The sequence below is a fragment of the Opisthocomus hoazin genome, chromosome 4, assembly GCF_030867145.1.
Source record: "Opisthocomus hoazin isolate bOpiHoa1 chromosome 4, bOpiHoa1.hap1, whole genome shotgun sequence".
Classification (NCBI taxonomy): domain Eukaryota; kingdom Metazoa; phylum Chordata; class Aves; order Opisthocomiformes; family Opisthocomidae; genus Opisthocomus; species Opisthocomus hoazin.
The window spans coordinates 4,974,895-5,000,872 of record NC_134417.1 but is presented as its reverse complement, the minus strand read 5'-3'; the positions used below and the strand labels follow the sequence as shown (position 1 = coordinate 5,000,872).

General features: G+C 50.3%; 1 protein-coding gene across 2 annotated transcripts; it reads left to right on the top strand.

Moving 5' to 3' along the window:
• The first annotated feature begins 2,270 nt into the window (after positions 1-2,270).
• On the top strand, positions 2,271-23,535 carry KY (kyphoscoliosis peptidase). Of its 2 annotated transcripts, XM_075417699.1 has the most exons (12): positions 2,271-2,566; positions 3,606-3,668; positions 5,744-5,806; positions 7,890-7,961; positions 8,146-8,187; positions 8,871-8,921; positions 10,870-10,952; positions 11,335-11,443; positions 14,237-14,354; positions 19,524-19,712; positions 20,304-20,494; positions 21,569-23,535. In XM_075417699.1, the coding sequence occupies exons 1-12, from the start codon at positions 2,314-2,316 to the stop codon at positions 22,468-22,470; spliced, it is 2,136 nt and encodes a 711-aa protein (XP_075273814.1). In that variant the 5' UTR covers positions 2,271-2,313; the 3' UTR covers positions 22,471-23,535. The 2 variants fall into 2 exon arrangements, with proteins under 2 accessions (XP_075273814.1, XP_075273815.1); XM_075417700.1 differs by lacking the exon at positions 5,744-5,806.
• The last annotated feature ends 2,443 nt before the right edge of the window (positions 23,536-25,978 follow it).

Sequence of the window (25,978 nt, the reverse complement as noted above, 5' to 3'; positions counted from 1 at the left end):
CTGCCAGGAGGGAAAGCGCCAGCAGCAACCGAAGCAGCGACCGCCACGTGCTCAGCTGCAGAGGCTCCTGCTTTGAGCTGTCAGGGAAGAAAGGCATCGGCTTAACATCAGCTGGTACCACCACAACGTTCATCTGGGCGTCTGCACCGAGCTCTGCTCATGTTCTCAGCGTGACTTCGGTGGCACCAGCGAAACCTTCTTTGATCAATGTCCCTAACCATATTTTTTTCCTCCTTCTTGTTGCCTCTCAGCCATTGCCTTTTTGGAGCTGGAGAGGAAGGAGGTTAAGAGCAGACCAGGAGGAGAAGCGAGCTGCTTTGCTGGAGGAGCGAGGCCAGGACATGCAGGGAAATCGCCGTCGATGGGAGGCAGCACCTGAGTGAAGTGGGGTGGTGGGAAGATGCATTAGCCAGAGCAGAGCTTGGTGCAGCACCTGGGCGACACCAGAGTTAGGATTTAGCTGTGCCGATGAGCAGTTCGGGAGATCAGATGGTCCCACCGGGGAAGATGGGGGAGAAGGGACCTGCAGGAACCAAGGCTGCGCCTCGGACAAGCGGCTGGGGCAATGGGGAGGAAAGGGTGCTCCTCGCCGGGTGGCACGGGCAGGAGCGGCAGGGCTCGGTGACAGGTGAGAGGAGGGTGCTAAAGGCCAGCGGGCAGATGGTGAAACTGTGATTAGAAAGTCATTCCAGCCATAAATCTTGGGGACCTGAACTGGAGACGGGCAAACCCCAGATGGCTTGGAAAGTCTGCCTGGCAGAGCCCAGCGCGTCGCAGCATGCATCTGTCCCTCCCTCCCTTCCCCTCCTCAGGCTGAACCACCTCCAGCCAGCTCCTTACAGCCAGAGCTGAATCTGGGACCCCTGAACCGAAAAGCCACTCCGATGCACGAACTAAAGAGCAAAACCGTTACGTGGACCCCAACAACAATATTCTCCATCCCCAGCATGGGACTCCACGCGTTACTGGGGGTTGCATGCAACGCCCCGTCCCTGACGCGCCCCTCTTGGCTGCGGGCACCGTCCAGGGGGTCACGGAGGGTGCAGGACCACGCAGAGGTGCACCAGCAAAGCTGGATGGAGGAAGGCTCCCCGCAGCCACACGCGCTATTTCTGGATATGCTGAGGAGCTGCTTAGGGCTGGATTTGCAGGCAAGCACGGGGGCATATCGGCTGTCCATGCTTTGGAAGGGGCTCAGCAACAGAAAAGAGGCAGGAGATTGGAATGGAACAGGATTTATGTAGAGATCCACGGGGAAAACCCATGTCTCCAAACATGAGTAACCTAACACCGAGCAGTAGTACCAGCTCCTGCCTGCCGATCCACAACAACAACCGGCCCAGCGCGAGGAACCCGGTGCTCTCACACTCCCGCCCGAAAAGCGCTTGCGACACCCACACAAAGGCACCTTGCCCGTGCCGAGCTCCCGAAACCCCACGCTCTGCCCGCTGGTGCCTCCCGTGCCCCCACAGCCCTCGCTAACGCCGCCGCAGTCCTTCAGCCCACAGGTGCTGTCGCTCCCCCGGGACCACCAGCCAAGCCGGCCGGGGCTGGCAGCGCGGGCCGGACCGGGGCCAGCGGTAAAATTAGAAAGCGTGTCCCTGCCAGCCCCTTCTCCGCGCTGCCGGGGCCAGCTGAGCCCAGTTGCTAACCCACACTGTAACCCTTCCTGTCCCCCATTTTGCAGGGTGGGAAAGTTTCTAGGAAGACGGCGATTTGCACGGGTTTCCTCTTTGCTCAGCGGTCTCCAGCTGCCCCAGAGAGCCAGGCTCGCAGGCTGGGGGGGGCAGAGGGAGGCTGAATTTTGGGGATCCTTTGGAACAGCCGGGCTTGCACCCTGCGGTTCCCTTCCCTACAGTCGCTTCACACGCCGAGCAGCCCTGCAAAGGCTGATCCTCCCCGCCGCAAACGGCTGCTCGTGCCCCGTCCCTAGCCCCTTTCCCCCGCCACAGCTGCTGCCCTCCTCCTGCAGCAGTTATTGTTATTATTTGTACCCCTAAGCATCCTTTAAGTCCCCTTGGCGGGGAGAGGATCAAAAGAGAAAGCCTTTTAAGGATTTCTGCCAGCGCCGGGAAGCGAATCCCCCCCAGCAAACAGTGCTGCTGGGGGATTTGAGTGCAGACAAGTGCTTAAAGCCGAAAAGGGCAGAGAGAGCGGCGGGGGGGCCGGGGGCACGCTCTGAAACCAGACCTTCCCCCCCCCCCAGCTGAAACGCAGCTCCTTCCTCTGCTTTGGGACACGGATCCCTCCTGCGATTTCCTTTCAAAGGTGACTTGTGACCTCTTCCTCGGGGTCGGCTTTGGCAGAGCGCTCATGGTGCAGCTGGCAGGGCCAGCCGGCCGGCGCTGCGGCTTGGGGGAGAGCGCGCTCGCCTTCCCGAGCCTGCGAAGCAAACGCGGCCGCTCGCAGCGGCGGCAGCAGCTCCATGCTCTGATGGGTACCATGGACTTCAAGACCGACCCCAGCGCAGTGACGATCAATTTGCTGCTTATTGTCCGCCCTGAGGAGACGGCAAGGAAGGAGAAAGGGCAGAGCGAGGGGCAGACCGGAGGCAGCCGAAGCGCAGGTAACGTCCCACCTGCGGCCGGTGCGAGGGAGGGCAGGGCTGCAGGTGCAGCAGACGGCGAAGCGATGCAGCAGCTTCGGAGCAGGGTTGGGGCTTTTCCCCCCACCTCTCTCTCTCTTTCCTCTTTTGCTTCGCAGAGATGCTGCAAAACCCCCCAAACCTCAAGCCTCTCTTTTGCAGAAACCCAGCGTGCCTCGGCTGGTTGTCCCGGCGCGGGAGAGCCCTCGCTTGCGCAGCGCTGCGTGCTGCACGTTGCCGGGCGTCTGGCTCGGGTGCAGGCAACCCAGGGTGCCGGAGGAGGGGACACACGCGTGGGTACTAATCCGAGGACCATGTCTGCACCTCGCTCTGCCCTGCCGCGGCCCCGAGGTGCCTCCACAAGGCTCTCCCAGCTGCGCAAGGGGAGCAGGGCGAGAGCTCGGCAGTTTCGCCCCAGACCAGAGCCTACTACAACGGAGCACAGGGGCAAAACTGTTTTGTTTGAAGCGTGTCTAGGCTTTGTCTCCAAGGATGACTGCCCTGAGCCATTTATAGCTACAGTTTGGGACAGTCTCCCTGGCCCCGCTCCTATCCTTCAGGGGATCTTCCAAAAAGCTACGGCTGTGCTCTGCAACTGTAAGGGGACCCTCCCTGCAGAAATAAAAGGAGAAAAAGGAGTATTCCTGCTCTAAAACCTCAGGGAAAAGCTAGATTTTCAGAACAGCCAGTTCCAGGCTAACAAGGATAGGCAGAGCCAATACAGAAGTTGTGTTCATGCTTCATCTAACAGAGCATCCAGCACCTACCCAAACACAAGCAAGCCCTACTGGAGCAGCTTAGAAGTGGAGTATTCCCCTCTCTTCCTCCTGGTATTTTATGCTCTTGTGACAGAGGCTGCAACAAACGCTGCAGCTGAGGCAGGGAAGGTGGAGCCCGATGGCATCCAGGTTCAGCTGGAACGATGGGTTACATGAAAGTTTTTGGGGTGCTCGCCCTCCAGGCAGTGCCAGAACCTCACTCCAGAAGGACAGCCTGCCAATCTCACGTTTCTATTTTATAGGTCTGCAGGATGACGGAAATGGAAACAGCACGTCGCAGCCACCTCAGGAGAGAGACCGTACCGGTATGTCATCTTCTCACTCTACTGATAAACTAACCACAGCACACAAAAACCATCTGCAAGCTTTTAGCACCCAGCTGTGCCTCTCGAGCAACAAGGTGCTCGAAACAACCCATCCCTTTCCAGCGCTTTGGGGGGCTTCGGTGGAGGCACACAGAGTCCCTCGGGCCTCGTGCCGTGGCAGCCGTCCCCTCCGTGCTCACCTCTGCCCCGTGGCCAGGATGCACATTGGTGGCCCGGCAGAGCCCACGCGCGGCCATCCGCGGGAGACCCCCCTGCAAGCTGCCACGGAGCTCGGTCGTATTTCAGGTGCACGGAGCTCTTGCGTTTCACAGCCAGCTGATGGCAGGGGAAATTCAGTGCCCCAAATTGCTCAGGTTGCAGATCGAGCTTCCAGAGACTTCCCCAGCACTCAGACAGCTTAGGCAGGGTCCGGGGTGCGCAAGAAACCTTTGGGGTTTCAACCCACCTCTCCATCAACGCCTTCTGCGTCTCCCCCACCCAGAGACTGCCGAGTGCAAGGCACGTGTGATTGCTGTCCAGGAACGACATGGCTGCTAGCCCTGAATGTTCCCCTGCCAGTTCCTCACCCCACTGCCCTGAAACAGCTCAGAAGGAACATCTGCAGGGGTTACCCCCTGCTGCATGCAGCCAGGCTGCAGGACTGCGATGCAGCAGGACAGAGCAGCTCCCAGGGAAGGGAATAGGACAGTCCAACTTGCTTTCCTGGTAGTCTAAGCCTAACGTGGTGTCTAGCAGAGAAAGGCAAAGGTAAAGCAAGACAGCAGGTAATTCTCACGGTACCAAAGAGTGGATTCTAGTCACACCAAATTTCGCTTCCACTGGCCAAGCAACAGCAGCACACAAAAGCCATTACGGTGCTTGATAGGAGCCCCGATCCAAGCCCGTCTGAAATCAGTGGCAGCTGGATCGCGTGCGCAGACTGCGAGCAAGCAATATTTCATGGCAAGGTACAACTTTGGAGTTTGGGGTTTTTTTCTGTCTTCACAAACCTGACGGTCTCAGACACCAGACAACAAAAGCCTCCACTCCAGGAAGCAGATAAATATTCAACACTCTCTCGCTTCTCTGTCATGCTCAAGAGGTTCTGCAGCCAGAGCTGCAGAGCACAAGTCAGAGCCTCCATTACGAGTGAGAGGATGGTATCGATCATTCACCACCCCGAACTAATGGCTGGAGTCGTTAGTATGCATATGGGAAACCTTCCCTTGCAGCTCTACCTTACGCACGATTTAAATCCCCGTGAGGATTACTATTCAGATGCCAGAGGAGCAGGCAGAGCTCTCGCTCCTCTAGCACCGCAGTGGTTAATAAATACCCCTTTAATCAGCCGTGCTGGCATCTTGGTGAAGCCTCTGACACCACCGAGCAGCTGGTGCTGCCGCAATATTTACAAACTGTATTGCATAAGCCTCGCCCCAGCCCCACCGGGGCAAACAGGCTGCGGCCCCATGCCGCGCCACGAAATGCCATCATTCACGGGCCTGATCCGTGTCACAGCCACGAGGTACGACTGGTATCCGGCCTTCAGGATGAGCTGTGAAGACCAGGTTCCTTGCACTGGTCTCTGGTGGCTGGCAGGGCGGCGATCCCATGACGCTTCGAAAAAGAGCGGGGGATCACCCTGGCGTCCTGGCCAACGTCCACCCCACCTCCGGCAAGGCTCGAGCACCTAACGCCGCGCGGGAGCTAGGGCTCAGTGTCGCCTGGCATTTGCTGACCGCCCTGGCCAACTGTCAGCGCAGCCCAGGGCAGCGGATTTATGCTGTCTATGGTTCCCTGGGCAGGCCAGGTGCTCCCCACACCTCCCTCCGCCCCAGGGACCCATCAGCGAGATGGCTAGGGGCGCCCAGAGCGCAGCAGGGAGAGAGGAGGATGAGGACGAGATGCTGAGAACCCGGACCATGAGCAATTGTGCTTCAAAGCCAGAGAACAGGGTCGGGCTTCTTGTGTCATCACTTACTTTGCTGCGGAGCAAAGGCACAATTTAATCTGCCTCCACGCCCGGCACCTCCGCTCTCTTCCAGGCACTGAGATGTTTTAATTTGTACCGCCAGGCCGGCAAGTCTCCAGGGAGCCCTGCAAGCAGACACAAGCCGTTACTTCGTACTCTAATGAAGGTAAGTGGCAACCCCAAGGGATAACGGGGTTTCTCCAAGCAGGGCTTCAGCGAGCTCCCGCTCAAGATCTTTTTGTAATAAAATAACCTCAGAACACTCCAAAAGAGCGAAAAGGCCCCACCCTGACCGTTCGGTGATCTTGAGCATGAAGAATTAAAAATCCCAGGGGAGCCTGGCGAATCCTTGGGTCTTTCAGCATGGATGCACAGATGTGGGTCACGGAGCACCTGGGTTCCCAGCACCCCCCTGACCACCAGAACATAGCATAGATGTAATCGGAAAGCATGATACTGACATACTCCCAGCAACGTCAGATATTCCAGTGCCGATGGAAGGGCACAAGGGCTGGAAGAAATAACATTGGCAGAGGTTTAGCTGAAGATAGCTGGTTGCAGAAGTCCGTTCACAGGGTAGATCCTGGCTAGGAGCCATCCCTGCACTGGAGCAGGAGCTGCGCCCCAAAGCACTCGCTGCCTGAGGACCGGTATGGCCACAGAGAACGAGGAGAAGAGCAAATGTTTCTTTATGAAAGATATTTTGATTAGGAACAGTGAAAAAAGAGTCATAAAACCATCAGTAAGCACTTCATACCGTAAGTTTTTAAAGCAATGGATGTAATGCACTGAAAAGTTTCTGTGGAATTACATTTTTTCACTTGTTCAGTGCCTTTTAAACTTACTGGAAGAAGGCCTTCCTCGCTGTTAAATTGGTTTCCCGAAAACAATTTTAATTTATGCGGGAAAACCAAGAAAGTGGAAGTTGGCAAGAAAACTCATAAAAACCCAAAGATAAAAATAATCTTGAGAAATAAAAAAGGACCCCTGAAAATATAAAAATTGTAAGGAAATTATACTGTTTGCACAAAGTCACGTCTTTGAGAAACAACTTCATTTTAGCTTTGAATTAACTGACAAGGTACACCAACCAGCTCTAATCTTGACACCCCAATACACACAAGCATCCCAGAAATGGGAGTAAAACTCTAGGATTTAAAAGGGGGGTTTTACAGTTTTTACAGTTTTTCTTGCTTTCTTCTTTTGGGGCTTTAAAGGACGTCAAAATTTTCTGTGCAATCACAGGAGATAAAAAACTTCTTTCTAAACAAATCTGAGAAAAAACTTCATGGATGAAAGTGCAGATTCCTACCTAATTAGCTGGTTCCAAGAGCTGACTTCCAAGGAAAATCCCAAATGCCAGGAGACTCTCGATAAAATTGTCGGAGGTAGCACATGCGATTGGCTGGCAGCCCCCAGGTGCTTGAACACCTTGACCTTCAGTCTCCAAAGCAACCTCTGTCTGATCCGAAACGGGGAGCCCACGAGCACGCTGAGGCCCTCCAGGGAACCTCGAGGGTTGCAAAAACCTTCTGAAATAATTGCCAAAAAATACATGGTCTCTTTCAAAAAGCTCAGGTAATTTTTCTAAGACACTCGCTAACTTTTTTCCTTGTACTTCTCTCTATGAAGCTTTAAACACAAGGCCCCCAGATTTCCATCTGAGCTGGTTCTGGAGCATCACGGCACGCAGAGCGCAAGTCCCACGGCACGCCTGGACCACAGCCGGCCCTGCCAGGACATTGCCTCCTCGAGGCAACAGCCTCTGCCGAAGATTTTAATATCACGAGTCAAACCATTTTCATAGCTCTGAGCCTTTTTCTGCTTGATTCCAAGAAAAATCAATGGAAGAAATTGATTCTCTGCTTACCGTATCTCCATCAAGAGCTATTTAATATGGTGATAAACCATTTTTTTTAAGCTGTCACATAATCCTCACTGAGGACCTCTGCTTTATTTACGAGCCGCTTTACCACCTGTTAGGCTATAATGGGCTGGTTTTTATTTTTTGAGAATTACAAGTCATGCCAGAGGTGACCAGAGGCTTTCTGGCTGTACAGTTTGTCTTAAGGGTGCTTTGCTTTGCCCGGAAAGCCAAGCGCTTTGGCACCTTTGCAAACACCAGAGCTGATGCTTCTTTTGCTGAAGTGAAGAGCTGGCTTCAGCGATGCCTCGGCAGGCGATCCTGCCCTTCTCCTCTGCGTCCTGGTCCCTCCCTTTCTTAGGGAGTTTGTCATCATTTCTTGCAGGAACCCAAGTGACAGTGGAGATTCATCGCAAGGATACCACCCCACCACGCTTCAAACTCTCCTTTGGAAAAGGTACAGCCCGGGCTTTGAACCCTGGCAGAGCGGGTCGAGGATGGGAGGGTGAGGGGGCCGCATCCCTCCCTCTGCAGCAGCAGGGAGGGCACGAAGCTCTCCGGGAGCTCGAGGAGACGCTGCACTCCTCGAGCCAGGGCAGGGGTTGTGGTGACTGGCACTAACCATGCCGGGGTTGTTGCAGGTTCCCAGAGGCTGCCCGGCCTGAGAGGTCTGGACAACAAAGGTGAGGCTCTGCTCGGCCGCGGCGCGTGTCTCCACACTAGCCCTCACCCAGGAGGTTGCTCCCAGGAGCTACAGGCTCCCCGCTCCCCACGGGTGCTCTTGAGAGGATGCCAACCCCTGTGCCTGCTCTCCCTGCCAGGCAGATGCTGCTGGACCCTGACTCGTCTGGGGCTTGAGGAGCAAAATCCTTCTGCTGTGGGGCAGAGAGGGTCTCGTCCTTCTCCGCAGACCCCGGGATAAGGCGGGTGGTGACAGTCCAGGGGCTATTGCATCCCTCAAATCCTCCACCTGCTGCAGAGCTCTCTGCAGGGTTATTGTCTAACAGCTCTGGAGCTCAACTCTGCCTTTGTCCGTGCCTGGGGGGCTTGGCCGGGTGGTGGGCCGGGGTTAGATGTCCCCAGCCCTCGGGCTGGAACAGGAGATGCCTGACTGCTGGGGAATGTGGCCTCTGCAGAGCCACAGGGCAGCAGGGAGGGGACGCAGAGCGCACTGCTGTCCGGGCGGCTTGTCACCCCTCCACAGGGTGTTGACGTCCATGTCCAAATACAAAGGAACGGGGAAAGAAAAGCCTCAGTTGTAGCTTTTTCCCCACCCAGTCCTGCTCCCCAAAATCACTGATTTCTGTTTGTCTTTTTCCTCCTACCAACAACTGCTCACCTTACGCTCCCTTCTCCATCTTTCTAGGTTTCCAGAGGACCGAAGGCCCACGGCCGCCAGAAGCAAAAGACCTGCACGGTAACTATCAGCTGTCCCCTCGCCCCATGCCGGTGGCACAGTGGGGCATCATGCAGGGCAGACCCCGATAGAAAGCCCATCAGACCCAGAAACAGGGCTTGCCCTGCTGTAAGCCTAAATGGAAGCACGTGGACAAGGGATCTAATTTCTATTACCATGAGTAGGGTTCAGCTTCCCAAGCCCCTGTTTATCGGGGTGGCAGACGGGGAAGGCTTTGGGAACGTCACACGTGCCCGAGACCTTCCCAAGGCTCCACGCCCGCAGAAGGCTACACGAGGGAACGACGCACACTTCCTAACCGCCCCAAGCTACGCCAGGTACTGCGGAGCCCGCAGCTGTAACCTGACAAAGACGAAAACCGATAACCGATTTTAAAAAAACCCATCCCATTCCCAAAAGGCAAAAAGCAATTTTCAGAGCTGTAGAGAGTGGGAAGCTCTAAATGCGTAAATCTGCTTTATCTCTCTTTAGGTCAGCGCAATAGCCCTTTTTCAGGGAAAACCAGGATAAACAAACAAGCCTGTTAAAGAAACAGATGCCGTGTGCCTACAGGCACAGGGATGGGCAGCGGGTGCCGGGCGCCTGCATCCCGCCCAGCATGCCGCACCGTCACCGGGATGCCCCGTAACCCCTCCAAGAAGACTAGGGCTCACGTTAACAAAGCGCCTTTGCAAGTCAGGAACGGACCTTCCAGCCACCTCCCCAGTGGGACGGGGCTGGCAGCAAAGGGGCCAGAGCCCCGTTTTGGGGAGATGGAGAGGGAGCGGGTGATGAATACGGATCTCATAGGCACTGCCGGTTTTTCAGCTAAGACAGGGTGCTCTCAGAGCCTCTTGTGCATCCCGCTCCCACCGGCACTCGCCGAGCAGGCAGCAGAGGGGCGTCCCGCTTGCTTAGCAAGGGTTCCAAACAAAGCAGGATGCAACCAGCCAAAGCCTCTGTGCCCCCACGTGCAGCCCAAGGCCGTTCGCTTCTCCTTGTCACCTCTCTCCAGGCAAGCAGCAGCTCTACGGCACCATTCATTCACCTCTCCCAGCACTCGGGAGTCACGCAACAGCATTTTCACTTCGTGATCTCTATAAAATACTTTTTTCCAGAGAAATAACAATCCTACAGAGATAGCTAGAAGAATCTCTTTAGTCCTGAATGGCTTTGACAGCACATGACAGGGGAAGAGATTGCTGTAGAGCTCAATTCTCCTCTCACCAGCTCAGAAGAAAAGGGAGGGCTGAGCAGACGGCGGTCCGGGGAGATGTCCATCCGATACGTCTGTGCACCCAGCTATAGCCGGATCACTCGGGTGGCTCACTGATGAGAGAGAACAGCGTCAGCTCATTCAGACACTGCTAAAAAATTAGTTATATCTGATTAATTAGGGCAAGTTATTAACCCTTCATTCACACAGAATAGAACCAGAGGCCTAGAGCCTGCAGAGACACAGACATAGGAGTAGGCAGACCGGTTTCAGTCCAGCCGCTCCCCACATAACATTTCTCACGTGCTTGGATTTGTGCAGAACTGTGGCCCTGTAGCATGCAAAACAGTCATTGCTTTCAGAAAAACTACTGGAGAAATCCAGCTCTTGGGTGTTTGGTTTCTTAAAAAAGTCATAGCTTTGCCAGGACAGGTTTCCCCTGATGCTTCTGCATTACGTCTTGTGCACCTCCACGCAGTACCCTGGGATCTTCTATACAGGGCCAAAGACGCAGGGGCACCTCCCGCTCCAGCGCTGCCCAAATTACACCAGACTAGACAGGACGGCTCCTGCTTTGCGTGCAGCTGGCAGGGGCTTTCTGCGAGCGCCCTCGTGTCCTCTGCTCCCTAAGCCCCCGCTGACGGATGCCTCCGCGGGTCGGGCAGGAGCTCTGCCGTGTCCCCTTGTTCAAGCGTACAGCCAGGAAAAATACCCCCTCCCTTCCCGAGACAATGACAGCTTGTTTCTTCCCAGCATATCCATGGGACAAATCCTCTTTGAAATCCATGGCAGTAGATCTGCAGCAATTTGAGAAGCTGGATGCCTACGCATTAAAAGTAAGTCTTGCTTTTGCCTCTGTTCCCCTCCCAGCTCCCCCACGGGGATGTTCCTTGAAACCTAGCTACCAGCACTAACACCAGCTTAGTCTGAGCTGTCAGGGCGAGCGCCTCAAAACCTCCCAAAGAAGTGAAAAACCATTTCCCTGCACACATCAGCAACAGAGATCCTGCTCTAGGAGGGAAACTATGACCAAAAATACTTGCTCAAAATGTGGAACTACAGCTTTGTATTTCTGTTTTTGACAGAGCTCGAGTTAGGGCAGTCTCCTGGCAGGTGGGGTCTCACTAACTGTAGAAGAACAAGGGAGTGGGGAGGAAGGGAGATCTACCACAGCAATTGCTTCACCGTGATCTTGCGATGCTTCCTCCTCACAAACAGGTAGACGTCAAGAACAGCGTAGAGGAACTCGTTAAAGCCCTGCTGAAACTAGCCCGGACTGACCTGGAGAAAGTCCGAGCCATATGGATGTGGATCTGCCATCACATAGGTAGGCTGAGATCTTCAGCTGAGAAGGTCAGGCTGTCGCTGTCACCCCTGTTGCTCTGCCATCAGAGTTTACCGTGTACCCTGTGGGTTAGTTCCACGTGGTGGGTGGGAGGAAGGCTTTCCAGGTGTATTTACCCAGAAATGTATCCAGAGGTTATCTCACCAGCTCTGTTTCCATACTCCCTCTCCCAGTGCTGCCAGGCTCTACAAGGTTTGCGTGTAAATGGTTTCTTTCCATGTGATGAATCTGTAACTCCCACCCAACTTACTCACGGCTGCAACCACACGAGTCCCTACCACCTAAGCAGCCGGAGCAGGAAGCCAGGGTGCCAAGCACCAGAGGCTTGGCTGTCACATTCGGAGCCACCCAATGCTCCCAGAATCTTCACCTCCACCACTGCCCTGAACCCCTGCACCCCCACGCAGCCCTCCCCAGCGCACTCCACACCCCGGTGCCTTTGCTCCAGGAGGGTCTCGGCGCAGCGTAGGTGCCACCAGGAACCATCGAGGTGCTTTGCCCAGCTCGGCATCATCGCAGCTGCTCCTGCAGCTCCTCTGTTCCCCCTGTTTGGGCAGCAGAGCAGCTCTCGCGAGGAGCAGCCCATCCCGGGTGAGCTGCCCTCTTGCCTCTGGCAGGCTCTTGGCTGTTTCATAGTCAGCTTTGCCCCTGTGCATCACGGATACATCCCGCGCTCCAGTTTCTAGCTGGTACCTAACTGCGTTCACCCTGCTGACACATCCATCAGCCACGTCAGCGCAGCACAGCAGAGAAGCCAGCTTCCATAAAACACGCTGGCACCTGCGTGATGGCAGTTCCCGCCTGGACGTGCGCCCTTTCAACCTCCACGAGAGCTGCAATCACTCAGCTTCCCCTGCCCCTTCCCACCCAACCCCAACCTGAGCAACACTGAGGTTTCAGAAATAACCAAGACGTGTGAAGAAGACGAGGAAGCAGAAGGAGGCAGCATTTGTAGCCTCTTCAGTCTGGGACATCAGAGGGGGCAAAAGGCTTCTTGCCACCCCCAGCTCCTTGGCGGAGGACACTGGATGTGCATCGTGATTGCACTTTGCACAGCATATGCAAAAATGTTTCTTTGCCATTAACTCTTGGGGGCAGAGGGGAAGAAGTACAGCTGTTCTTCCCCTCTCCCACATCCTGACGGGCGCTGGTGCGGTGCAATTCGCTGGCTGAACAGGGCAGATGACAGAGAGCACAAGAGCAATGTGGGAAGCACCGGCCCAATCTCACGCCCACCAAGATCAGCAGAGCATTGCCAGCAACTGCACGGTTAGCACAGTTAGGTCAAACCCAAGCAGCTTTAATCTCGCCCTTAAATATGCAGACTGCTGATTTCACTGCATTTCCCGAAACCGAGCATTTGACTCATCCCAGCACCAAGCTCCCACCGGCTGCTGATCCTTCAGTCTTTACGCTATGAACTCGTTTGTGCCTGCCCCTGCCTGGGCCAGATCCTGCCTGGGACAGCCGGTCTGGCTGGAGTCTGCCCAGTTACCTTACACGCACTCACAGGATGTCTCTGATCCTTCACACGCACACTGTGCTCTCCTCACGAGAGTGTTTTACACCACCTTGGCCCCGGTTCTCCTTCCTTCCTGCAGAGGTTGACCCCTATTTACACGCCTGGGAAATAAACACAGCGCTAGGAATTTAAATCGGCTGACAAAACCGCAACATATCTATCCTGGAAGAGCACTGACGATGCTTGGTCCTTCCTCGTTTGGACCTCATTTTGAGGGACATTGCTGCTCCCTGAGTATCTCTTCCCACCCCGTCCAGCTCCCTGCCTGCCTGTGATGGACTGCTACCTCCATGCAGCAGTAGCAATAAAATAAATTATTTTAGCTATCATTTCTAGCATAAATACAGAGCCATGTGCAGCCAGCTAGTGCTCCACACCCCTCAAGATGTCCAGGTCGAGCAGCCAGCCTTCCCCTGCAGCCCACGAGCCGACCCCGATGCAGCCGTCAGCCGAGCCCCTCAGACAGAAGACAAGCGGCTGCAGCATTTCTTCAAAGCACAAATACAGCGTGCTGCCAGCTTTTTTTCCTCTTCCGCAGCATTAAAGGGAGGATGAATCAGCTGATGCAGCATTCCTTACTAGCTTTGTCAGAAAAATATGTTTGTATTTTAAGAAAGAGGTTACGGACATGGCCAAGGTTGGTCGATATTGAATTAACCTTCCCAGACCAGTTCCTCAAGCTCTGTCTGAAGGCACCCTGCTGTGCCACTTTTCTGCATTCATTCAAACAAATTAAGATTTCCTATGCTTCCAGGTATTAATATGACTCACTTGCAACAAATCATTTCAGGTATTACCCAACAAGCTACTTTCCAGGTATTTTTCAATGCAAATTGCTTGTAAAGAGCGCAAAAAGCTCAATGGTTTCCTTTGCCGATAACACAAGTCCGACTCCTTCAAATGCAGAGCGCTCTGGTTTTTTACGGGAGCTCTTGAGATTGCAGCCCCTGGGGAGGCCCAGTTTCCCTAAAAAAACAAAACCAAAAAAACCACCCAACAAAAACCAGAGTTTTCCTCCTGTTTGGATTCATCTGCTGAATACCAGCCCAGGCTTAGAACAGTGATGAGGGGTAGACCTTGCCCCTCTCCCCCCACCAGCCACCCACGACATCCTTGCACAGCACGCGCCACGTCTCGCTTCTCTTTGCTTGCGCCCACGGAGATGAAAAGCAGTCCAAGCGTTGCTCCTGCTGCCTGTCGATCCCATTGCCTCAGGCTTTTGGATGAACTTTCATCTCTGTTCCTTCCCACAGAATACGACATAGTGGGCTACCATAACAAAAGCCAGCGGTTGAGTAAACCCATAGATGTGCTTCAGAGGGGGAAGAGCGTCTGCGAGGGATATGCTGGTCTCTTTCAACAAATGTGCAGGTAAATTAAGCTCAGCAACATACAACGCCAGGGTGAGATAACATTCGTTGTCCTCTCTGTGCTTATTCTGTCTGCCTTTGCATTGACTGATGTGACTTTAAGCAGGACGTGGAACTTTAGCTTTCAAACCATGCTGTGGAAAAACAGCAAGTCCTAGAAAGGTCAATTCTGCTTCCTCCTCCACCCCCTCCACCCTCCCCTCCCCTGCATAATTTACTTTGTGCCATCTGCTGAGCTTCGCATTGCATTAACATAATGGCAGATGAAAACACAGAGCTAATTTGGTTAGAAGAAGCCAGGTTTTTCCTTTGAGTACCTGTATGTGAAGGTTAAAAACACTTAAACAAGGAGTGATGCCTCCAACATGCTCCCATGCAAGAGGTAGGCCCAGTCCCAGAAGGAGCTTTCCCAAAACCCTCTGGAGATGCCCTCTCCTCTCCACTACACAAGCACCACAGAGACGTTGCCTCACACTTCCCACACCGTTTTCTGCACTCAATCTCAAGGTGCACCATCATTGAGGCCAGTACTGCAATTCCCATTTTATAGCTACGTCGGCATTTAATGACTAAAATCCATCCTCCTGCCTGCAAAACCTTGTTGACTTCACTGGGGATTAGCTGCACAAACAAATGGGATTTCCCCCAGTAAGCAGGGCTTCACAGTCACAAAGCCATTTCACAGGAGAGGCAGCCCCCTCCTTGGCAGGGAGCACGGGCACCTTGAATACGAGTGCAGCGCAAGTCCCTGCTCCCTCACGCTTCTCCAACCCAGTAAAGAAGGAGAGGGCTGTTGCGCAAGGCAACCCTCAAGACCCACAGCAAGGAGCAGCATCTCACCTCTCGCAGCTGCACCGATAGCTTGGCTGACAGGAGCAGTGAAGGCAATGAAGTTGCCTGGCCAGTTTGGGACCAGCTTGATGCAGCAGGGCTGTCCAAGAGGAGAAAACTGGATCTGACGACTCCGGGACACAAAATTGGAAGGGGACTCCCAACACCAGAAAGCAATGGCGTACTTTCCTAAGAGCTTGGGCTTGCAAGGTGGCTCTCCCAGGGAGCACCTTCTCAGCAGAGCAGCTTCCATTTATAAGCTAGCTTTGGAAAAAAAATTAAAGGCCAGTCTTTAATTGGCATGTGTAAGTAACGATTGGCCTTCCACACCATCCAAAAAGATCTGGGAAGGTTTTCACCATGAAACAAAGAAAATCTACAGGGAAAAGGACCGATGTAAAAATAAATAATAATACTGTGCCAGATGCTAATGTGGTGCCTGCTTCCACCCAATAACACATCCCGCAATACGCTTTCTGAAGAGTAAAATACAGAAATAGGATGATGAAGTATAAATTTATAACTGCATCTTACGGAACAGTTATTAGCAGTTAGAAGTGGGGGAAATTTGCATCTGTTCATTAAAAAGCATATGTTTAGTTCATTAAAAACATTAATCTTTCCAAGGATATCTCTTACTATTTAAAGGCTCTGTTGATTTACTCTTCTTTCCTCAGTTGCAGGTTGATTATTCATTTCGTGATTCAGGAAATCTCCCAGTCATCCAGCCTATTACTTTTGTCAAGTATTAGCTAAATGTTCAGCTCCCTTCCTGAAAAAACTACAACCAAAGACATCACCTCTTTCTTGCAAGGGGATCTCCTCATCCCCTCTTCTCGTGCACCGTTCAAGTCTTATGCTGAGTGCAAGCATAAAAGCAAGAGGCAAAGAGCTGTCTTCTTACATAAGGTTTTTTCAGAGACCAGGGGTTTTTGGGGGGGGGAGGTCTTTTTACATTCCTTTTTTTCCTAGCTCCTGTTGAGGCAACTTTAACAAAGAGCCCAATCTGCCAGGCACCAGGAGTCCCCCCAAATGTCCCGCTGAAGTCAGCAGCTGACACTGATGGAGTCCTACTCGTCCCAGTGCCAGCAGAGAGCAAAATTCCTGTTTCCAACACAACAGCGTCACCTTCGGCCACAGCTCTGGCAGTCAGACTTCTTCCCCTTAGCTGAGGCTCCTGCCACAGAGGAAAGGTGGACGCGCATGGTGGGAAGCTGGCTGCAAAACATCAGTTTTCAAACATCAGATGGAATAGCAATGAATGTAAATGCAGGCTTCTGGCCAATATTTTACCAGTGTTTATTAAGAATTGGCTTCCCGGCTGACAACAAAACTCAAGGAGGTAGCATGGCTGAGTGAACCAGGGAGTATAAATTCATTAATTCAATTTAGGGCAAAACCTAGCAGTCCAGACTTGGGGAGAAATTCCCTTACCAGAATTAACGATGAAGGCAAAGCAATTATTTGCACTTGAGAGGTTTCTGCACCACTTTTGGGAAAAAAGCTGACCACACTCCCTACAGTGGATCTGACCACTTAGCTGCTCCTTATTCATAACTAACCTGCAAATAATCCAGGTTTCACATCCTCTTGCTTTTCCTGTTTTCTACAGTCAGCAGCGTTTCTTCTTTTCAGGAACAGGAACATACACCTACCTACCGCAAATATAAACCATTCTGTCTCCCCCTGGAGAAGCCAGCTTTGCTTCTTTTTCAGATGAAATCATCAAAGTCAGCCTGAAATCAAAGGGAAGAAGGTGCCACTGAATTTCAGTGACACCTGTAGCAAGATCCAGATTATTTCCTAATATTTTCAAAGCAGAAAAGCAACTTGGCTTTTAAACTCGTTGCTGCACCAAGCAGATGCTGCCAACTGTTTCTTAATTCAGTTTTTCGAGTCCATCCTGTATTTAGGGCATCTTCTACCATCACATTGCCACTTCAAGCATTTCTTCTCAATCTTCTCTCTGCTTGGTTTATTCATCTGTATAATGTCATTTACACAAGAACAGAGACACGACCCCTCTTTTCACCAACAAAGGACTGCTCTTTTACAGGAAGTTTTAGCCTGTTTTTTTTTGTCTGTCCATTATCAGAGAGACCACTGTTTAAATGCTCTGACTTTTTGGGGGGGAACTTCAAATGCATCCAAGCACAATCTCTTCTTGCAGCTCTGCTAACGTTCACTGCAAGCGAGAGCACAGAGAGAACGAAGGGCAGAACTTGTCCCTTAATGTTCTCTCTCAATAGCCCAGCTAACAAGAATGTCTAGAGAAGCCTAGAAGGATTAGACGCCAATCCCCATTAAATTAGTGGGAATTTGGTACTTAGCTCCTGTGAGGCCGCTTTGAAACTCCTAGGATCAAATCTTCTTTAAAGCTCCCAGACCAGCTTCTAGTCTCAGTTACATCACGTAAATCCAAGCTCTCACCGGTCTTATCAGTGGAGTTGCTCCAGATTTACTGCCCAGCTCCACGTTAGAATTTACCTCACAGGCGACTGAGGGCTGGCGAAGACCCTGCAGACCACCGGTGGCACCAGGTTTCTCCACAGCATTCCTTCCAGTCCTGCCACGTCCACTTTGAACACCTCGTGTGACGGCAGCGCCCCGCTATCGCCACGTAACAGCCCACACTGAACGAGAGCTGCCTCGCACGCTCCTTCCTCCTCTTTGCTGGCCATCTTTAGCACAGATAGGGTCCTGCCACATTTCTCCTCTCCATGTAACTTGGTCTTCTCTCTGCAGGCTACCCAGCAGGAGCTCCCTGCTGGCGCTCAATCAGCCCTTTGCAGTCGTGATTCTATTTTTGATACTCCTTCTTAAAGAATTTTAGAAAGAATGTAAGAATTTGATACTCTTAGAGTATTAAATAACTAACTAACACAAAGAGGCCCAAGGTTTGAGTTCAGTAGAATCATCATCATCACAGATAAGTCTGTATGGCAATAAGTCTGTATGAGAAGCTGAAGTGACCACCTCTCATTTAAACCAGCATCACCTCCATCAAAAAAGCAGTCCTCCCTGTAAGCACTACTGCACCGCCAATTACCAGCCAGCATCCGTTGGCAGTATCTGTTATCAGACCTCGACTTCTTAACAACCATGCTAATTATCTTTCCCATAAATACCACTTTTCTTCTGAGTTAAACCCACATTATGCAGACAGTCTTGCTCTTGAAGCATGCACAGTTCATTACTTAAGGTAGCTGTTCCATTTAATGTACTTTTCAATGAAGAGGGAAAATGCCAATACCATCCTACACAAAAGACAGTCCTCTAAGTGAAGCAATTTTAGATTAATGCTGAAATAAGCTGCCAATGTTAGAATCCATTGCTATCAACAGCAGAGAGCTTATTAACACAGTGCTTATTTAAATCTTATTTACACCTCAACACAGGTATCCATTATTTTTTTTAAAGGAGACTATTTAATCACTTGCACCCTGGGCAAGCACAAGCTCACTCTTCAAGGAAACTAAATCAGCATCCACAATCCCGTGAGGTCTAAGATATCTCAGTCGGTGTCAAACACCGGGTCTACAGTTACAGAGAGAACACAAGCATGAACAGACGCACTTTTAATTTATAATTACGTGGGCTAATTGTGGACAGCATCAAAGGGATTCCACTGAGTAACAAGTCAGAGAGCAATTAAGCACACTTCATCTTTGTCATCCCCCTCTAACAACACTGAATTGACAGTGCATCCGACAAAGGAGAGGGAATACGCAAAAACTGGAAAAGCAAAGCCCCTTCCTCCAGTGGGATGCCCTCTCCAAGTCCCTCTGCAGAGGCTACGAGAAAAAACAGCCCCTACACAACACCTCGGGCATCATTTCCTTGGGTCACTCTCACATGCCCGCCCCATATAAAGTCATTCACTAGCACAGCACAGAAAAATACAGTCTCTACGCGACGTCAGTGCTCAAAGGGGAGAACCTGCCTGTCTCTAGATGTGCTGACAGGCTGGCACGGGAAGGCAGTCAGAGGAAAGCTGTACAAAGTGCAGAGATCCCCCTAGCTAGAAAAGCACAGCACCCCAGCTAACTGCAAGCTTTCCAAAGAATTAAAAAAGTGCAGTAACCTAGGCATTTGGCACAACAGTCTGTCAGCAGGGTCAAAAGCTGGGCTTTTCAAATAAAAGTACACTTGCACATTTAGACATTTAAAACCCCTGACTCCCTTGGGATTCAACTGCAAGGAGGCACCTGAGGAGCTGATGAAGCTGGTCCTCTTGACCACAGGACTGAAGTTCTACAGGCTTTTTTGTGCTTCCACAAAAGTACGTAGACAGGTTTAAAACTGAAGTCTCCCGCTGCATCTTGTTGTTTCCTTTTAGTATTGCAGGAATCCAATGCATGAAGCTATCAGGATACTCTAAAGGGTATGGGTACAAGATGGGAAAGACCTTTACAGGGGACTCTGACCATGCCTGGAATGCTGTCTACCTTGAGGGAAGGTGGCATTTACTCGATAGCACCTGGGGAAGCGGTCATGTTGATGATGCCTTCACCAAGTTCACCTTCAGGTAAAGAACCATCTTCTACATTAATACGTAAACCTACCACAAAGGCAGAAGGCAAGCTGATGGGTTTGGCACACCAAACAGTGACAAATTTTAGGTCCCGCAGCAAGACTCAAAGCCCTGAACATGGTATCTGGGCTGTCTATACAAGGGATGGAGCATGTACCTGTAGAAAGGCAGTGTCCCGGAGCAGCAGGCCACATATCTGCTAGAAGTGAACTAGTCTGGCTTATCACATCTTTAGTTTATGCGATATCACGTGCCACTTGATTCATAGCTTTCAGCTGCCTGAGAGAGGGTGCCTCCACACTTTCAAACAACAAGCAGTGCCTCCCTCTTTCTTCAGGAGCCCATGGTTGCAGGGGGTAGTGAAAATGCCCTGGGTTTATCCAAAACCTCAGCACGTGCCTTGGAAATGGAAGACCAAAGCTCAGGTTCCTCCTCTGCCTGCAGAACTTCAAACCCACTGACCTCAGTTTCTCAGCAGCCCAAAACACTCCACTTCCTCCTGCTGAAACCACCACCACTGTGCAGGGGAAGAATTAACTACTTATAATTACTCATTTTCCTTTAATCTCTTCCTTCCTCTTCCAGGTACAATGAGTTTTATTTTCTGACTCACCCGGCTCTGTTCATTAACAACCACTTCCCAGATAACAGTAACTGGCAGCTTCTTAAACCAACCCTGACGCTGAAGGATTTTGAGAAGAACATGGTGCCCAACAGCAACTTTTACACATTGGGTCTGCTGGCCGCACACCCAGAGACAGCTGTCATCCAAACAGGTAACACCCCGCGGAAGGAAAGCTGCAGATCACCTTCCCTCATGCAGCCCCACATCCACCACACACAGTCGCGCGTGTAGTGAATTACATTTCCAGCTTGGTTCTGGCAAGCAGAGCCCACTCTAAGCTCTTGGGGCAGAGGACGGTCTTTTTTCTTTCTTTCTTTTTTTTTTTTTTTTTTTTTGTTCAAGCTGTGAAAAATTGTAGTAGCCCCTGGGTCTAAAAAAAGCCTCAGTCAGCAGCTGAAGATGAGTTACTCCATAGGCCAGCATTGGGGGTGCAAAATTAGAAGTATTGCCATTATACATTAGCAACTCTGTCTTGAAAATGAGATTAAAACCTTTTACGATGTTCCCAAAGTTTGAATTACTGAACAATGCATAAATAGGCACCTCTTTGTGCAACACTGAACACCCGGCGTAAGTCCAGCAGCTTTTTTAACATAAAACTATTCAGGTAACACCACTGAATTACAAGGCCCACATTTAACATCACCTTCCTCAGATTTTTAAAAAAGCTGCAAGAATTTAACTAGATAGCTAATTTATGAACTCTAAGAACACAGAGTTATAACTTACAGGCAACAACATTTTAGGACTTAATGTTGTCTTCAAGCTGTTTGGGAACAGGCTCACAGGGAGGTCGATTATCTCATATCTACGCACTGGAGAGGTCCTGCGCTTTTCTCTAAAGATTCTTGGAACAGCTACTGGACTAGCAATCAGGTCTAATCACATCTAATTAAGCCCTTCTCAAACACATGGGCTAACAGTAATTTCAGTTATATTTCACACAGCCTTTCACGTTCTATAGGACCACAGCTCCATTTCAGTCTATACCAAAATAGGATAAATGCACATCTCCAGAACAAAGGCCAGTCTTCACCTCTTTCTTTCTGAGGGATGCTGGTCTAAGCAGACAGCTGACGAGCTATGACCTGTCAATTGCAGCTCTTTATTTTACTATTAGAGAAGCAGCAATTTATTGAGACAGATTAGTCTTCCCAGAACAGGGTGTACATGCGAAAAATATACCAAAACTCCTATGCAGTTTCTTTTCTTTTGTATTTCATAGTAAATGGAAAAGCCTCTGTGTCAGTGGATTGCCGTTCTGCCACACTATTTATGTTTGAGCTGAATGGAACAGATGAACACAGTTTCATGACTTTGAAAAAACACGGAATGAAGCTGGATATCTACCCACAGAAGACAGGGAGTCATAAGCTGCAGGTCTTTGCCAAGCCCTACAAATCCTCAGAAGGTGTCTACAACCACGTGCTTGAATATGTCATAGAGTGCAAGTCTGTGGACAAGGCCACGCGTTTCCCAAAGGCCCTGAGTCAGCCTGTTGGACCAAGCTGGTTCACGGAGTTGCAAGGGTTCCTGAGGCCATCACACCGTGACCCCATCATTCACACCAACGACGGGCGGTGTTCTGTCACCTTCACCCTGGGCAAGGACATAAGCATCCTCGCCGAGCTGCACCCCGATAACAGCAGCGCGACAGAGGTTATAAGGCAGCGGCACATCATGCAAATCCATCATGGGAACCAAACAGAGTTGAAGATCCATCTGCCCCACGCAGGGAACTTTGTTCTGAAAATCTATGCCAAGAAGAAGTCAGATCCTGGCAATTACACCTACATCTTCAACTACCTCATCACTTGCCTGAACACTGAAGTGAAGTGGCCAGCTTTCCCTCAGTATTACAGCAACTGGGCGGAAGGCTACGAAATACTGGAGCCGCTCTCCGGCTTGCTGCCAGCGAATCGCAACATTCAGTTTAAACTCAAAATACACGGGATAGCAAAGGTGCTAGTTCTAGCTGACGACACTTACACTCTCACCCAGAACAGAGGCTACTGGGAGGGAACCTGCAACACTTCGGGATGCAGAGAGGTGTTTGTGACAGTACAGGAGAATGCTAATCGCAAAGTTTACACACAACTCCTGAAATACGAAGTTGAGACCCAGTAACACCGCCTCCTTGTTCTCTCGCTCACCTGCACGAACCAACTTTTCCAACGTGCCCAAAACCAATACAGCTTTAGGAGATCGCTCATTCTCGCTCATTCATGTTCTTTCAACAAATGCAGGACAACACTTGCAGGCTTTTGCAAGACCACGGGTTCAGTGAAGTTCAAAGAAGCAGAAAATCCTGTTAAGAAGAGACCAGCAGGGGAAGAAGTTAAATAAAACCCTCGCCTATGTTTCATTAATACTCTCAAGACAAACATTTTGAAGAAAACCACTGACTTTTTGGCCATATGTTATTCTGTGTCAGCAGTGATTGCTGGTTTCCAAGCTATGGACCATAAGAAAAGTCTTACAATGGCTACTCCAAGAAGAATCCACCTAGCAATGGGGCAGGATGAAGAAAGTGCACCCTGGTTTTGCCCAGCAATATTGGACACGAGGAACTTCAGGATATTTACACTGAGTTTCTGTATATCTTTAGTTAGGTTGCAGAACACATCCCAGCAGAGAGAAGTGTTAGGAAGAAGATACAACATGACGTTTTCTTGTGCACTTCATTGTCTTACAAATTTAAGTGATACTGCGAAATTACTTTTCTACATTAATTCTTAAATACAATAAACAAAATCATTTTTACCTTTTTATATTAGAGTATTTGAATTGTAAACACTTTTTCTGCAGTATTAACACTGTAATCCTATCTCAAGCATATAGGTGTTTCCATAACTAAAACTACACTGAAATGGAGAATAAAGTTCTCAAAAATCACTCCTTACTCCAACCTGTCTACGCAATACTGCAACTAAAAAACTTCAGGGGTTATGTGAAATACCAGGCCGAGTGGCATTATTGTCATGTAAAAAACTATTCGGTCCTGTACTCTCAGAAAACCCTTACATGCACAAGGCAAAGGCGGTCTTCTAATGAATCTCACCACAAATAAATGTCATAAGATCAAGCAATATTTTCATAAATGATTCAGATGTCCGTAAATGTTAGCATGACCCGAGAAATATTACGTTTGAGCTTGAATTTAAAATAAACCTGTTATGTTTTTGCTTTCTATTTCATTGACCAAATTATATGAACTCCTCTTCACAAAGCTGCTGCATTTTCCACGCAAAACACATGGGTTACTTCGACACTGCCCTTCTCCTCGGCGACCTGGTGGCAGAAGCTATGCATGATAGCAGAGCGCTGCCCACCTGCAGCAGGCTCGCTGCCTCTGATCCCCGCTACTTTACTCCCTCTACCCCAGCAACCAGGTTTGAGTCCCCATTTTAAGCAAGCTGAGTGAGTGTGCAGGGTACCTGGAGCCGTATTCAAGCAGCAGAACTCCCAGGGAGGATGCAGGCTACCGCAGACACAAGTTGCCAGTATAAACACGACGTGTAAGCTAACAAAGCTTACTCTAGGACGCCAGGAGTACAGCAATGCTTTGGGGTCTTTCTGTACTTGGAGACAAGAAGGCTCCATGTGTGACATAAAAGCAGGTTTTAAGTCCTCCCCTGAACAGCCAAGTGGTTTTGCCCTCAAAAATCGGCAGCAGCAGCTCCTCTCTGCAGGGCCACTAACGAGCCCTGTAGCCCAGCAGGCACCCGCTCCCTGGACAGCAACACCCACTGAACGGCACAGATGCAGATGGAAGCAAGACATGGGGACTTTTATTATTGCCTAGGACCCTGAAGACTAAAGTGAGCGTTGTCTGTAAGCACAGACAGCCCTGGTTTATTTTGGTGCCTAGCAGAAGGATTCTTTTTTTTCTTAGATCCCACTTTTCAGATCAAGGAGGACACATTTCACCAGCTTTCATTTTAGAGGCCAAGCCGATCCAGTCAAATGTCACTGCTTACAGTGGGAGGATAAGGAGGCATCCCAGAGAGCTTCGGAACTAAAGAAAACTACTTTTTGCACGTAAGAGGGTCAAGTATACCAAACTACATACACCCTTCACGCAGCCAAATACTTGCTGTTCCCTTACAGGCACACACACAGGCACAGCTAGTCAGCAGCCATGCTCTATTTCTGTCTCAAGATGGCAGGGGGGGCAAAAAACCCCCGATCCTGAAGGAGTAGAGAGGACAGTTATACACTATTGCCCTCTACCTAGTGAGATTTCGGGGAGTGCTCCCTCCTGCCCCTACACGACACTGCAAAAGCCAGTCTGCTGCAATTATACATCTGTATGAGGGCACAGACTCATTTAACCCCTCAGAGTAAAGAGCGACCCAAAGCACTGTCACACCCACAAAAGAACATCTGTAGCACGCTAAGGACAGACAGAGCCTGCAACAGCTTCCCATTTTCGAGATGCTAGGCTGGTACAAACAGAAATATTGCTAATAAATTTCCACATTTTTGTTACAAACAGAAAACAAACATCTGGTTCAGCCCTGCAAATGTATAAAAAAAAAAATCTTTAGTGCTATTGAAGGCATGAGTTCAAAGGCACAAAAAACTCCCTCTCCAGCTTCATTAATTATAAAGTTTCCAGGGCCAGGTGATTATTCCAAGGGATGTTTGACACTGCAAAGGCAGAGAAGAATGCCTGGGCAACCCTGCAGCCCCAGATAAAAGCACCTCAGAAGTATGTACTTGCTGTGACATCTCCCTCCAGAATAAACAAGTCTTTTTCTCCTCCCCCTCACAAAAAATGCACATTCTTCAGCGCAGCCAAGACTCTAACACCAGGAGAACATCTCTGGAAGAGACTTCTCAGTTATCTCGGGACTACCAGCTCTCCCATTCCAGCCAGAGTCCTCCCTTAGCAGGCCTCAGGACTGAACAGTTTTCATAATCCCTACACCACCAAGAGGTGTGATTACTTAGCATTACAAATTCAGATCACTCAGGTCTGCAGGCAGCTTGTGTCTCAGCGAAGGCAAATTCAGTACATGTAGAATGAGGTTTTATCTTTGGCCATTGTATCTCTGCACTTCCATCTACTCACAAGCTACCGTCCTCACCCATGGAACAAATACAGTAAGTACACAACCAGGTGCTCTGCTATTTCCATGCTGGCCGTGAGAAAGGCATATGCTTAAAAATGAGCAGGAAACTGCAGCTCGTCATACTGCCTTACCTCTGTCCTCCTCTCCTGTTGCCCATGCACAGCAACTCCAGGAACAGCAGCCACATGAGAGTCCATGGCACTGTACATCTGCAAACAGAGAAGGTGGCAAAGAGAGCACGTACACCAGCACAGAGGAGAAAGTCAGCAGTTCCCCTCCCGCAAATGTTACTCTTTAGATCAAACTTTTACAGCCTACTCCCTGAATGAAGCTGCTTATTACATGTATTAGAAATTGATAAATACTGTAGGATTATAGCTGCTAATTAAACAAATGGATCATCTTCAGTTTTGCTCTTCAGTTCTGCCAACATGAAGATGAACTGCCAAATATCTCTAAAGGAAAGGGATATTGAAGCAAACATCACTAATGAGCCAAACTGTCTTCTGAACTTCTGAAAACATTTCGTGCATGATGTAGCTTGCTTAACAAATTTT

Bases quoted from the DNA above. Each gene is read 5' to 3' on its own strand.
- KY (XM_075417699.1), top strand. From the start codon at position 2,314: ATGGTGCAGCTGGCAGGGCCAGCCGGCCGGCGCTGCGGCTTGGGGGAG. The intron at 3,669-5,743 runs GTATGTCATCTT...TTGTACCGCCAG, and splicing joins TCAGGAGAGAGACCGTACCG to GCCGGCAAGTCTCCAGGGAG. The intron at 7,962-8,145 runs GTACAGCCCGGG...GGGTTGTTGCAG, and splicing joins CAAACTCTCCTTTGGAAAAG to GTTCCCAGAGGCTGCCCGGC.